The sequence below is a fragment of the Oncorhynchus mykiss genome, chromosome 2, assembly GCF_057628025.1.
Source record: "Oncorhynchus mykiss isolate SJ-2025 chromosome 2, ASM5762802v1, whole genome shotgun sequence".
NCBI classification, from domain to species: Eukaryota; Metazoa; Chordata; class Actinopteri; order Salmoniformes; family Salmonidae; genus Oncorhynchus; species Oncorhynchus mykiss.
The window spans coordinates 63,016,546-63,029,351 of NC_143023.1; the positions used below are offsets into that span (position 1 = coordinate 63,016,546).

Sequence of the window (12,806 nt, forward strand, 5' to 3'; positions counted from 1 at the left end):
CAAACACACTGCCTAATTACACGTAACATCCTGTGCCAATGCCACTAACGCTTCCATACACCTCGACTAACCCCACATCAAAACCATCATGAAAATCCCACAGTATATTTAAGTCATAACTCACAATAATCACAGATTACAGGGTCAAGATGGAGTTCAATCCAAGGTTATCCCTACAGAGAGATCCATCAAACATGTGCACTGATACAGCCCAATGACTTGTTGGACATATGCATGTAGAGAGAGGAGGATTGTTGGTAGACGCGGGTTGTTGGGGCTTGGATGCCAGGGGGTTTCTTTGTTCTGTAGGGCTCATATCCAAGGCATTATTCTGCTTTCTCGTGTGAGTGGAGGAGGAATGCGGGATGAGCACACTGAATAGTCTCCTCTGCACAAGGACAGTCTCAGGGCAGCTCAATATACACAAACAAATGCTCGCTCACACACACACACACACACACACACAGGCATACAAAGGCAAAAGAAACGCAAACACCAATACAGACAGCTTATGAGTTTTGATAAATTGCAGAGACCTGATGATACGGACACACTGACAGAGACAGAATGTTAGCAATTCATCATTAATAGGCTACAGTATGTAAATTTAAAAAACAGACTAGGGTAGTGAACTGAGAGCTGAGAGACCCCTAGACAGAAAAACGAAAAGTGAGAAAGGATTGATTACATGAATAATCCTTGGCTGTCATACAGTAGTTTTAAGAGAGTGCCCTAACAGGGGTGTGCTTGCCCCCTTGCCCCCTACCTCTCCAGGGCCCTGGCCCATTCCACCTGTTGCTCCGGGGGAGGGATGGACACACACACACTAACCCTGCTCTGGGACCCAGACCAAAAATACTCCCTCACACAGCCTGTCAGCACCACCATGACTAGACTCTACACAATTTATCCATCCACTACAAAACCAAACCCTGTGTGTGTGCTGATTGGTCATCACTGGCTACGCACAGTGCACACAATATGCCAGGTAGCAGTGGATGGATTTGGGGACTCAAAAACAGCATACCAAGTACACTACATCATAAACAAGGCGAAAATAAAATTGTTTGAAAATGTGGACGTTAAAATTACATCAAAGGTATGCCTGATAATTGAATTTTGCTTGGGCACAGACAACACAGTAAACCACATTTTGTTGACTTAACAGGCTTTCTGTAAATGTATGGTATGTGGACATTTCACACATTATATTAACATGTAAAATTATGGGAACTACTTTCATGGGCATATAACACATTAATAATCATAGCCACATAATACACATGTAATTGTTTTAATTTCTCTCTAGATATAGTTTTTGAAGATATAGCTCAAGTGCTAAATTAGTATTAATCGCTGTAGTTATTGTTAGTGGAAGTAATTCAGAGTAATAGTTATTATTAATAGTAGACTGGTATTTTTATTTGGCACAACAACAAAATTCACTCAAGTCATGTCTATTATTTCGGAAACATTCTCAGATTTTCGGACAACTGACACTCAAATGAGGCAACTGAAATATATATTTTGTAAACATATCTATTCATTTTATAATATCAGTAGCCCATCACCCAGAGGAGCGCTAACGTTGAACTGCGCGTCTATGACGTTATTAGTTTCCTTTAAAAAGTTCCGTCTGAAACGCAGGAAGTACCGTGCAAATTTAGAAATTCGACAGAAAAAATGTCAGAAATGTAAAGAATTTGTACCTCATACAGCGTTTTATAAACAATGTAACCGGCAGACGACTGTACTACGGCTACAGCTGACCAGTCGAACTCTGAAACAGAAAGTTTGGCAACAACTTGAGAGGCATTGGTTTATGAAAGAAAAACAATGTTCAACTAACAAAGCAAAGAGACAGATAAACATGTTGTAAACGTACCTGTTGAAAGTCAAGCCACAGACAACACCGCTGGGTCAAACAGGCAAGTGGAATTTCTGGGGTCAGATTTCTGTTAAGAAATAGATTTAAATTTTGTCGCCCCTTTCCTGAGTCGTTTGAAGCGCGAAGAGGGCTGGAATGTCAGGAATTAGCTGTGGTAATGACATGAAGCCTGGAAGGGAGCGAAAAAGACGAGGGGAAATAGGGAGGCAGGACCGACCGGTCAACACGTAATGAGGGAGGGGGATTCGAGGGGACGGCGCACCGAAAAGGAAAAGAAAGCCAGCCTTGGTAAGGGGGAAAAAGGAAATCACAAAGAAAAACTGAGGTCGGGGGTAGTCATTGCCTCTTTACAGAGGGACAAACACACAAAGGGACAACGCTATTGCGAAACCTTATCAGCCCTCTTCTAATTATTTGTTGTGAAATAACCCTATAATGAAGATAACAAATATTGTTTATAGGGCACTATTCAAGTAATACATTTGATAATATAAATTACTATTTATATTAGGTTAACTATAAATAGGCTAACTATAAAAAAATAAATAAAACTTGTAATGCCATTTGGCAACATATGTTGATATATTTCGTTCATAATGATTTTTCGTTCGATATCAATGGTCATTTAGTTTTAGCAAACGAGGAAAATCGATGGTGCTATTCATCTTTAAGGAAACCATAATAAATTGAGCACTGGTCGAGTGGACTCTGAACAACTGGAGCGTCAGTACTGAATGAAGTGGGTAATAGCGAGAGCCCTCCAGTGGATCATGTAGAAAATGACTTAAATTAAGGGCTCAATTGTACAATACTGTCCTTTTGTTTCGTGACATCAAGTCAATAACCCTCTATGAGTGATAATATGTGTGATTTAATAATCAGTTTATGACGTTATAATAGCAATCAGGCATGAATGAGGCCCACATCCTTGTATTTATTAAAAATAACTTTAATTATTTCATAACATTTTCAAATCAGGTTTAAGGCAAAACTAGTGGTGTTTGACAATTACATATCAATTTGTTTTAGGCCTCCTTTGCCTTCTCCAAGGTATGATTTTCTGATAATTTCCCTTACACCCATTCCAATCCATAGTTCACTCTGTCTCAGTGGTATATTTCCTCAATAGTAACCCAGTGGTCTACGACCCCTCCTCCATACAGACAGCCCATCACAAAACTACAGGATGTTATTTTGCTTTCATTTGAAGGAGGGAAAATGGAAGCAACAGTTACTCTTAAAAAGTACACAGTATAAATTAACTTAAGCCTCCTGTTAACATAGAAGTTGTACTCAATAGAAATATGTGGAATGTTTAAACGATACGGTACAAAATGGAATGGTCTTTTGGCCCAACCAGCAACATCCTCAGTGGAGTCTTTCAGGTTTGTGGGTGGAGTCATTCTATCTCAACTCTAGGAATGGAAATGGACTGTGCTATACAGTACATCAATGTACACTATAAAGGCCGACAGCTTTACAAAAGTAAGCTCTCAGGGGCGACAGAGAGACACTCGCGAATGATAAGACCTCAAAGGAGAACGACGTTCCTTGATGGGTCTGTGTCTTTGGGGCTGCGACAATAGGAATGTTTTTGGTCCGATTGCTAAACCCCAACACCCCCCAAAGTCATTCATGTTCAGTCCAAATATTGCAAGGAGTGTTCGGTCCTTGCCCAGTATGTCTCCATAAGCTTGTGGACACACAATCCCCTTCTTCATGCTATCCACAGGGAGTTTGGGTCCTTAGACAAAGTGTTTTGTTCTCAACCTCTTTTGAACATGCTCCCTCTCATGGAGTCCCGTCCCGAGGCATCATTTCTTGGACAGGAATTTCATCTTATTTCCTGAAAATAAAAACAGGCAACAGAACCGGATCAAAATAACTTTGGCGTGAGTGACAACCTTTTCAAACATGGAGGAGGAATGTAGTTTCACGAATGCAACACCTGTTATTCAGAGTGACTTGGTATATGGTGTATGTAGGTACTTGAGTGGATAAGATGTATGGAAGAGGATTTGGGCCTTACCTAGACCCTTGAGGAACTTGTTGACCCCACGCTGTTCGCTCCCTGGGAGAGAGTCCAGGTAATCTTGTGACCTCACCTCAAACAAACCTGGACAGACAGGTAATTATGTAAAATTGTCATAATTATGCACTCCAGACAGGCATACAGACTCCAAAAGCAGATGCATCTTATGGGAGTGCTCACAACCAGGCACTAACAAAATTCAAACGCTCTACTACCCATCTCCACACCTCTTAGACCCTGCCTGCGCTGCTCCCTCTCTGCCACAAACCCAGCGAACATCTGGGTCTCCATGAAGACCTCCAGGAACCTCTTCAGACTCTTGGAAGTGACAGCCTTGCGGAAGGCCTCGCGCTGAAAGCAGGACAGGGTGGGCGAGGAGGGGGCTCCAGACTCGTCCTCTCGATCCCCCCCGCCCATGAAGAGAGGGTAGTGGCCCACCATCTCCACGAAGAAACGTACAAAGGTCTCCGACACCACCGTGCTGAGGGAGCTCGAGTCTGGAGAGAGACAGATTCAACATGGCGGTCATGAGTAGGTATTTGGTAACATATATCAACAGTCACATAGACCTTCGTCAAGCATGTATTAGTCACAACATGACTTTTCTGCGAGAGGTGTTAATATAGTAGCACTGACTCACCGGTGGGCATCTCACTGGCCAGTTCCTTCCTCTTGTCCAGAATGTGTTCCAGAGCAGCCTGCAACTTGTGAGGCAGAATGGAGTCCTCGTCATCCAGCTGGAGTGGAAAGACCGAGGTGTGAGAGGAAATGACGACCGTGTGCCATGAGCAGAGAGCTGTATCTACATCTATGGGTGTAGCCAATTATGTAAGAGACATACAGTATGTTCTTTGTCTGTTGCTATGGGTACCGTTGTTAGGGATGTATACCTGTCTGAGGAAGCGGCTGTTGCCGAGATCAACCACCAGGACCTGAGGAGAGAGCCGCATGTCATTTCCGCACAGTGTGGCAGCCTCAGCTCTTTCTCAGAGTAGACCCACAGAGATCATTGTTTATTGAGGAAAGGGATGAGGTTAGGGGTTCACACACACAGTGGGCTGGGCTCAGGGGCCTGGTCTCACCTCCTCGATGGGCAGCTCTTTGAGGCTGGGCAGAGAGCTGGATAGCAGACCCACGATGAAGGGGGTGGGGGTACATACTATGTCCAGCATGGAAGGGGGCAGCACAGGGATGTAGGTGTGCTGCCAGGTGAACGGGTAGAGTAGAGCCACCATCGCATGGCAGCACTGAGACAGAGTACTGCAGAGAGAGGGGCGAGAGGGAGGGAGAGAATAGGATGTCAACTGACAGAATAGAACAAGTTGTTAACATTAATTCAAAACCTAACGGCAAAAATATGACTGTAGTGGTAGCCTACACATAGCCACGTAATATAAGTCAGCGTGCTTTGTACTGTATTCAATGCAGTTCTATATTCCACCACAAGGTGGTAGTAGCAGATTCTTCAGCTATTATCAAGACTTGCTTTAGAACATAAAACTGAACATTGCACTTTGTAAAGCATGGCTTTTTGAGAACTTGTTCATGAATCTTTAGCGGGCGTGATTTAACACTACAATATATATTGCGGGAGTGAATGAACTAACCCAGCGCTGTTAACTTAATGCTTCCAATGTGCGTGTCTGTTTCATTTAATTAAGTCAAAAACAAAAATCAGTGATTGTGAGGCCAAGTTTCCACTCATTTCAATGCAACAGTAGAACAATATCACAGTGGAACAACAATCTATTGTGGATTCACAAGCTTTTCCTGCTGGGTTTTCAGAAGTATTTAATGATGCAGAGTTTACACAGGTAGCCCAATTCAGATCTTTTTCCACTAATTAGGCTTTTGACCAATCAGATCAACTAAAGATCAGAATTGAGCTGCCTGTGTTAACAGCACCTAAGTGACAGGGAAATGCACATCCAAGAAAGACCCTGGAAATGCTTTATAGTCCATCTCAAGGCACCCGTCAATAGCAGGTGAGTAGTGGATGCTAGTGCGTCAAATCGGTTGCACACAGCAGTCTTAACGCTTTCACTTCTACACCAACCCTGTATCTGGCTTCCATGACATATTTCCAGAGAGAAATTATTGTTCCCTAGACGACTGTATAACACAACAGCATTCCTTCCTTAACACTCTTTCTCTGTCTATTCCAGGAGCCGTCTGTCTGTCACATCCTGTTCCCTCTCCTCTGCCTTTCACCTGATCTCACTGGTCTCAAGTCGGTTTACTCATACAGAATAACCAAAAAAAGGTAGCTAGATAAGTACTAAGTTGTACTGATCCATAGCTGACAGTATGTACTCAAAATACTTCGGTGACTGAAAGCGTGAGGCTTAATTGAGGACGGGCAGGAGGACGCAGCGCAGTGGTGCCCTGCAGCGTTTGTCCGTCGTTTAAACTGTTTTTGTTGCTTTGTCTATAGTAGTGTATTAGTGTTTTATGTTGCATCGGATTACTGATTAGGCTACAGATTACTGATTAGGCTACAGATGACTGATTAGGCTACAGAATACTGATTAGGCTACAGAATACCGATTAGGCTACGGTAGAGCGACATGATGTGCATACAGTGGATTATTCTCCTACTTTGATTCATTTCGCTGGTACCTGAAACCGCATGCGAACTTCTGAGAAAGTCGGTGGGCACCACACATCTGCTATAGCTCTTCTACAATGTAATACCGCACGTTCGGGAGAATGGATCAAAGGGCACATACCTGCAGAGATGGTGAGACAAAACAACCCGGCGGAGGAGGAAAAGGAGGTGTGCGGCAGAGGTTGAGGAGGAACAAAAATATTCCGCTTCCAACTACCCTGCTCAGTATCTATATGAATACAGGGAGGCCTGTGTGATGGCCTCTGAAACTTGGCTGTCGGAAACGCTGCCCGACTGAAGTCACCCCTGACGGATTCACCGTCACTAATATGGGCAGAGAAGCTAGTGGTAAGGAGCACGGAGGCGGAGTCTGTTCTGATAAATGATAGAAAACTATGATTGTCAAGGGAAGAAAATATGCACTCCTGATAGAGAGCTACTGTCATTGTCACTGCACCCCTTTTTCCTCCCCCGTAAATTCCACCCAGCTTTTTATAACAACTGTTTATATCTATCCAAGAGCAAACAGTCATTGCAGCAGACAAAATTTCAAACCTCACTCAAGAGCTTGATGCGATTTCCCCTGATGCGCCCAATTCATCATGGGGGATTTCAATAGCTGCACTCTCAACACACCGAGTACTTTCACCCAGTATGTGACTTGTCTAACAAGGGGAAATAAGATCATTGAGTTGTTTTACGGCTCGGTCGCGAAAAGGTATTCATCCTTGGCCAGACCTCCAGTGGGTGGATCAGATCATAACACTTTTCTACGAGCAACTTATAGACAGTTAGTCAAAAGGGGGCAGGCGGTGGAAAAACAGAACACAGGTGTGGGACAACGACAGTAGTGATCAACTGCAGGGATGCTTTGACTGTATCTCATTTAGTGGATTTGAGGAATCATCCACTGACCTGAACGAGTTGACTAACGTAATATCTGACTATATTGAATTGTGTTCATTTGGCGATCCCCCACAAAAAACATGTAAGATATTTCTTAGCGTGCCACGGGTGACCAAAGAATTGAAAGTGGTGCTTTCCTTCGGGAATCCAGTCGAAGAGGTAGAGAGAGAGGTGAACGAAGAGATTAAAAAGGCAAGATGCCAGTACAAGGATAAGGTGCAACAGATAATGTTACAGGGAGACTCTCCGTCTGCCCGGTTGGGCAAACGCCCCTTTCACAGCGAGGCAACGTATCGATCCCTGCCTGGATGAGAGGGTGTGCCCTCAACAGCCAATGAACTTAAGTTCTTCACTCGCTTTGCAACAGGGGGTGCCCTCGCTCCCCTGGCCTGTCTGGACGAGGATGTCATGGCAACAGAGAGCGTGATTGTCATCAATGAGGAAGTCGTACAACGAGCATTCAAAAGCACTGGAGCACGAAAGAGCCAGGGGCCTGATAATATAAGTGGTTGTGTCTTGAAACACTGTACCACTCAGCTGAGTGGTATCTTCTGCTCTCTTTCAGCAGTTCCTGGATACATTGGAAATTCCATCACTATGGAAAAAAATTATTGTTGTACCTGTTCCAAAACCTCCCATCCATCTGCATCAAATGATTACAGACCTGTCGCTCTTACCTTGATTAAATCTATTGAAAAGATCATCAAGGCATACATAAACCACCACCAGACACCTTCTTGACCCCCTCCAATTTGCAGTACTATACATACTGTATACAGACAGCTGCCGGAGCCGGTTCCCAGGGTGCCACCTGATCAAATATGCTGACGATACTGCTTTGGTCAGTCTTCTTGAAGGGGATGAAACCGAGCACGGACCGTCTGAATGATTTTACTGTCTGGTCGGAGTCATCCATGTAATATTAAATACATCAAAAACAAGAGGACATGGTGATTGACCTTTGAAGGAACACTACCATGCACACACCATCACTGATATAAGGTGTGCCCATTGAAATAGTGGAGGAGTACAAATACATTGGGCTAGTCATTGACAACAAGCTGTCCTGGGATCAGTGTACTGACGCTATTTTGAAGGCCAACAGACTATTTCCTACGGAAACTGCACTTTAATGTTGATCTAACCATCATGGTTCTCTTTTATAAATCATTGAGAGCATTCTGTCCTACTGCTTGACCTGCTGGATTGGGAATATCAAGGTGGCACAGAAAAATAGGTTGGGCAAGATAGTCAGGACTTGTGGAAAAATCATGGGGCAGCAACAGCAAGAACTGTCATCTCTCTACCTGGGCAGATCCCTCCAGAAGGTAAATATAATAGCAGTGGACACTTCCCATACACTCCACCCGGAATTCCAGCTCCTTCCATCTGGCCACAGGTACAGACTACCGAAGGCTAAAAAAATATATTTATTTAAACAAAATAAAAATGGGGCCAAGTACTCTTGTATTCCAAATGCAATTCTGCAACTTAAAATGTTGGACTAATTATACTTAGCACATGCACTATGAAACTGCACTTACCCTGCCTATTTGCTTGTAAATATCTTTGCTATTTATTTGACATTTTTAGATGTGATATGTTCTATGACTGCTGCAAGATGAATTGCCTCTGAGGACATTAACATTTTCTGAATCTGACACTGAGCAACACACATAGCCATTAGCTAGTCCATAAACAACCTCTAGGCTAGGGCTTGTTTTGGGACGTGGCCACTTGGGCTATTTCTAGGGACCTCACATGATACAATATTATCATGATACTTAGGTGCCGATACAATACGTATGGAGGTTCTCATGATTCTATAGGTATTGCGATTCAGTACTGCAATTTTATTTTGATGTTCCTAACATATTGCTCTGTATAAGTCTGCAGTAGAGAGACAAAAGAGAACATGAGGAAATTAGTTTTGATCAGTCATGGGGGGGGGGGGGGGGGGGGGGAATGCTGAAAAAACCTTGGAGAACAAGCTATAGGATAAAAAAATAGCTGCGTTTTGCCGCAGGTACAGAAGACTAGCGCTAGCTGACGCTAACTAGCAACAACAAAAACACCTATGACAAATCGATACTTGGAGTCAAAGTAACTGTATAGATCCCCCATCACCAGTGGCCATAGAGCACACAGTAGTGTCCCACCTGAGTTTGTCAGCGGTGAAGAGGACCCTGCGCTCCAGCAGCAGAGAGGCGAAGACTCTGAGGAGCAGACGCAGCGACAGAGAGGAGAACAGACACTCAAAGTCCACATGCTCCAGACGAGAGTCAGACGGACGACACAGCTCAATCACCTGAGAAAGATGGAGAACGAGAGAGGGGGAGAGAGCGAGAAAGAGATGTATTTACATAAACACACAGGCTACTAACGTCACAAAACACTTGCATACAGCACAGTGTACACACATTCAAAGTTTATAACGCACAAGATAAACACCTCAAGTCAATGACATTTTCAGTAAAGCCAAAGGCCACCTCCTATGGCCAGTGGTGGTATCGACTCTAGCCACCCCTACTCTGTAAAGTTATTCCCCCTCACCTCAGTGCCTGAGCCAGGCAGGAAGTTCTTCACAGTGATGGTTCTCCCCGGGGCGGGGAATGGAGCCTCCATGATGCCCCTCATGAAGGGCTGCACCAGGGCTGGAGAGATGGCCCTCCTCTTTTCTACCTCATCCAGGATCTAGGGGGAAGACGGCACACACATTCACAATGGAGTAGGAAGTACACTATAACCTAAAGCACATTAACTTACACAATTAAATATGGTATAGAAAGTACACTTAACAGTACACTAAACTGAAGCTTATGCACTACAACACATTTAAGTAATGCTAGGACACAGCCCTTAGCCGTGGTATATTGACCATATACCACAAACCCCAGAGGTGCCTTATTGCTATTATGAACTGGTTACCAATGTAATTAGAGCAGTAAAAATACATGGTGTGTCATACCCATGGTATATGGTCTGATTTACCACAACTTTCAGCCAATCAGCATTCAGGGCTCGAACCACCCAGTTTATAATATATTTTATACTCTCAAATATACGCAAGCAGCACGGGCAACTGCACACTCACATAACATACGTGCATGTATGTTGACACACATAAATCAGTGGCTCATTACAGGGGAGCCTATGCCAATATTCCACTGTGGTAACCACATCAGCTGGGGTTCACATGTGTCTTTGTGTACTGTGGCCAGGGCTGCAGCTTGAAAAGCTGCGGTGGGAAAGTGACAAACAGGGAGAGGGAGGGGCTCTGTGGGTACATGTGGGCTCCAGTTCCTCTCACTGTGGGTGGCCATACTGAACTGAAGTCCGGGAGTTTGGCCTGAACATGTGACCTGACCAGGAAAAACTCCAGGCAATATGTGTATAGTATACTGTACCTTAGAGAAGAGGTCGAAACAGCCCAGCCGGCTGACGATGCAGTAGACTTCTGGCAGCCTCCGGCTTTTACCACTGGGCTGTGGACCCAGAGCAGGACAGTGCAGGGAATGATAGGGCCCTCCAGTTTGAATTAATTTCAACACAGGGATTTCCAATCACTATCATCACTCGGTGACACACACATGGAAGTGGATGTGGTGAAAATAACAAAAGTAGCCATTTGAGTAGCTTACCAGTAAACGACGACAGTATCCGAACCGTCTGCTCCCGTCCTCACCAGTCAGGACGAAGGAGAAAGTTTCACTGGAAAAATAAGTTAATTCACACAGGTTGGAAACTATTCATATGTAGGAGCAATAAAACTGTTAAGAAATTGAGTGAGTTGTGTGTTGAAAATAGAGCACTCAAACTCATGTCTGTATTTCACAAAACAACCTCAGATTAGCCAGCCAACTTTGAAAAACGTACCTCTTATTTACTTAGACATTTGAAAAAAATGGGTCACTGTCTGTGCACCATTTTAAAGTAATCTTATCAACTTTAATAACATCTAGGATAGTTCGCTGCTCATTGATCCTGTTTTAAGGAAAAATCCAACCACCCTGGTCATTTCTTGATATCAGTAAAACCAATTACCCCCTACTTTGTTCTCCAGTCCTCCCCTCAGGGCAGACTTACTCTGCATAACCCCCAGAAATACAGCTCCAGTCTGTCTGACAGGTGTGCATTGACCAACCCTGGCTCTCTGACAGGAACCGTGTCAGCCAGATCAACGTCTCTGCCCTGCAGGTGTGTGTAATGGGGCTCTGACTGCATCGCAAATGGCACCTTGTTCGCTATATAGTGCACTATTTTTGACCAGAGCCCATTCAAACCTGGTCAAAAGTTGTGCACCAAATAGGGATAATGATCCCATTTGGGATGCTGCCTCGGTCTACTTGAGCTAACATTCCAAAAGCCGGTACCCATAAAACATTTGGTAAAGGGTAATTATTACCTGTCTCCCACCAGAAACATACTGTCACTTTTGGAAACAAAGTAGTGCTTGTGAGATTGACCTGGTCTTGGTACTATTGGGCAATGTGTGTCAGGAAGAAGTGACAGGTTGTTTCATAGTACCTAAAGCACTTTATTAACAGCTCACTAGCCTCCCATTCTTCATTTGTCAACACCTATGTGGGGTGGGGTGGGAGGGGTTCATGTGTGTGTGAGCAGCCTGACCTGGGGAAGTTGTCAACGGGGGCCCAGTCCTTAGCGTCAGGAAAACAGAACTGAGGAATGACCTTCAGTTGGTCTTCTGTTTCCCGCATGAACTTGAAGCTCCTCTCCAGCTGACAGAGAGAATAAACAGGTTAGCTTCAATGCTATGGTCCCAGTCAAAAGTTGACGCCTACTCATTCAAGGGTTTCTTTATTTTTAACTGTTTTCTACATTGTAGACATCAAAACTATAAAATAACTATCAACTATAAAATAACACACACAATCATGTAGTAACCCCAAGAAAGTGTTAAAATCAAAATATATTTCATATTTGAGATTCTTCAGTAGCCACCCTTTGTCTTGACAGCGTTGCACCCGCTTGGCATTCTCTCAACCAGCTTCATGAGGTAGTCACTTGGAACGCATCACAATTAACAGGTGTGCTTCGGTAAGTTGTTAATTTGTAGAATTTATTTTCTTATTAATGCGTTTGAGCCAACCCTTTGTGTGGTGACAAGGTAGCGGTGGTATGTAGAAGAGAGCCTTATTTGGTAAAAGACCAAGTCCATATTATGGCAAGAGAACAGCTCAAATAAGCAAAGAGTAACAACAGTCCATCATTAATTTAAGACATGAAGGTCAGTCAATGCGGAAATGTAAGAACTTTTAAAGTTTTAGTGAAGTCGCAAAAACCAAGCGCTATGATGAAACTGTCTCATGAGGACCTGCACAGGAAAGGAAGGCCTAGAGTTACCTCTGCTG

At 43.8% G+C, this 12,806-nt stretch overlaps 2 protein-coding genes across 11 annotated transcripts in view; both read right to left on the bottom strand.

The window, feature by feature from the left end:
* The window catches only part of tead4 (TEA domain transcription factor 4), a 31,627-nt gene extending 29,305 nt beyond the window's left edge, over nucleotides 1–2,322 (bottom strand). For 4 of the 9 annotated variants that reach the window (XM_090204290.1, XM_090204262.1, XM_090204277.1 and 1 more), the window contains exon 1: nucleotides 1,710–1,775. The gene's annotated coding sequence lies outside the window, so the exon portion shown is untranslated. Of the gene's footprint in view, nucleotides 1–1,709; nucleotides 1,776–1,885 lie in introns of those variants that run through there. The other 5 variants (XM_090204255.1, XM_090204243.1, XM_021567791.3 and 2 more) reach the window with 4 other exon arrangements.
* A 499-nt stretch (nucleotides 2,323–2,821) lies between these two features.
* Nucleotides 2,822–12,806, bottom strand: part of si:dkey-82f1.1 (DENN domain-containing protein 2A) — a 41,183-nt gene continuing 31,198 nt past the window's right edge. For both annotated transcript variants that reach the window (XM_021567812.3, XM_090204235.1), the window contains exons 10-20: nucleotides 12,064–12,173; nucleotides 11,076–11,145; nucleotides 10,842–10,919; nucleotides 9,988–10,128; nucleotides 9,594–9,742; nucleotides 5,003–5,180; nucleotides 4,811–4,852; nucleotides 4,561–4,657; nucleotides 4,148–4,417; nucleotides 3,918–4,004; nucleotides 2,822–3,734 (exon numbers count right to left, since the gene is read on the bottom strand). In XM_021567812.3, coding sequence (XP_021423487.3) covers nucleotides 3,703–3,734; nucleotides 3,918–4,004; nucleotides 4,148–4,417; nucleotides 4,561–4,657; nucleotides 4,811–4,852; nucleotides 5,003–5,180; nucleotides 9,594–9,742; nucleotides 9,988–10,128; nucleotides 10,842–10,919; nucleotides 11,076–11,145; nucleotides 12,064–12,173 — 1,254 coding nt within the window. In that variant the 3' untranslated portion in view covers nucleotides 2,822–3,702. The remainder of the gene's footprint in view (nucleotides 3,735–3,917; nucleotides 4,005–4,147; nucleotides 4,418–4,560; nucleotides 4,658–4,810; nucleotides 4,853–5,002; nucleotides 5,181–9,593; nucleotides 9,743–9,987; nucleotides 10,129–10,841; nucleotides 10,920–11,075; nucleotides 11,146–12,063; nucleotides 12,174–12,806) is intronic.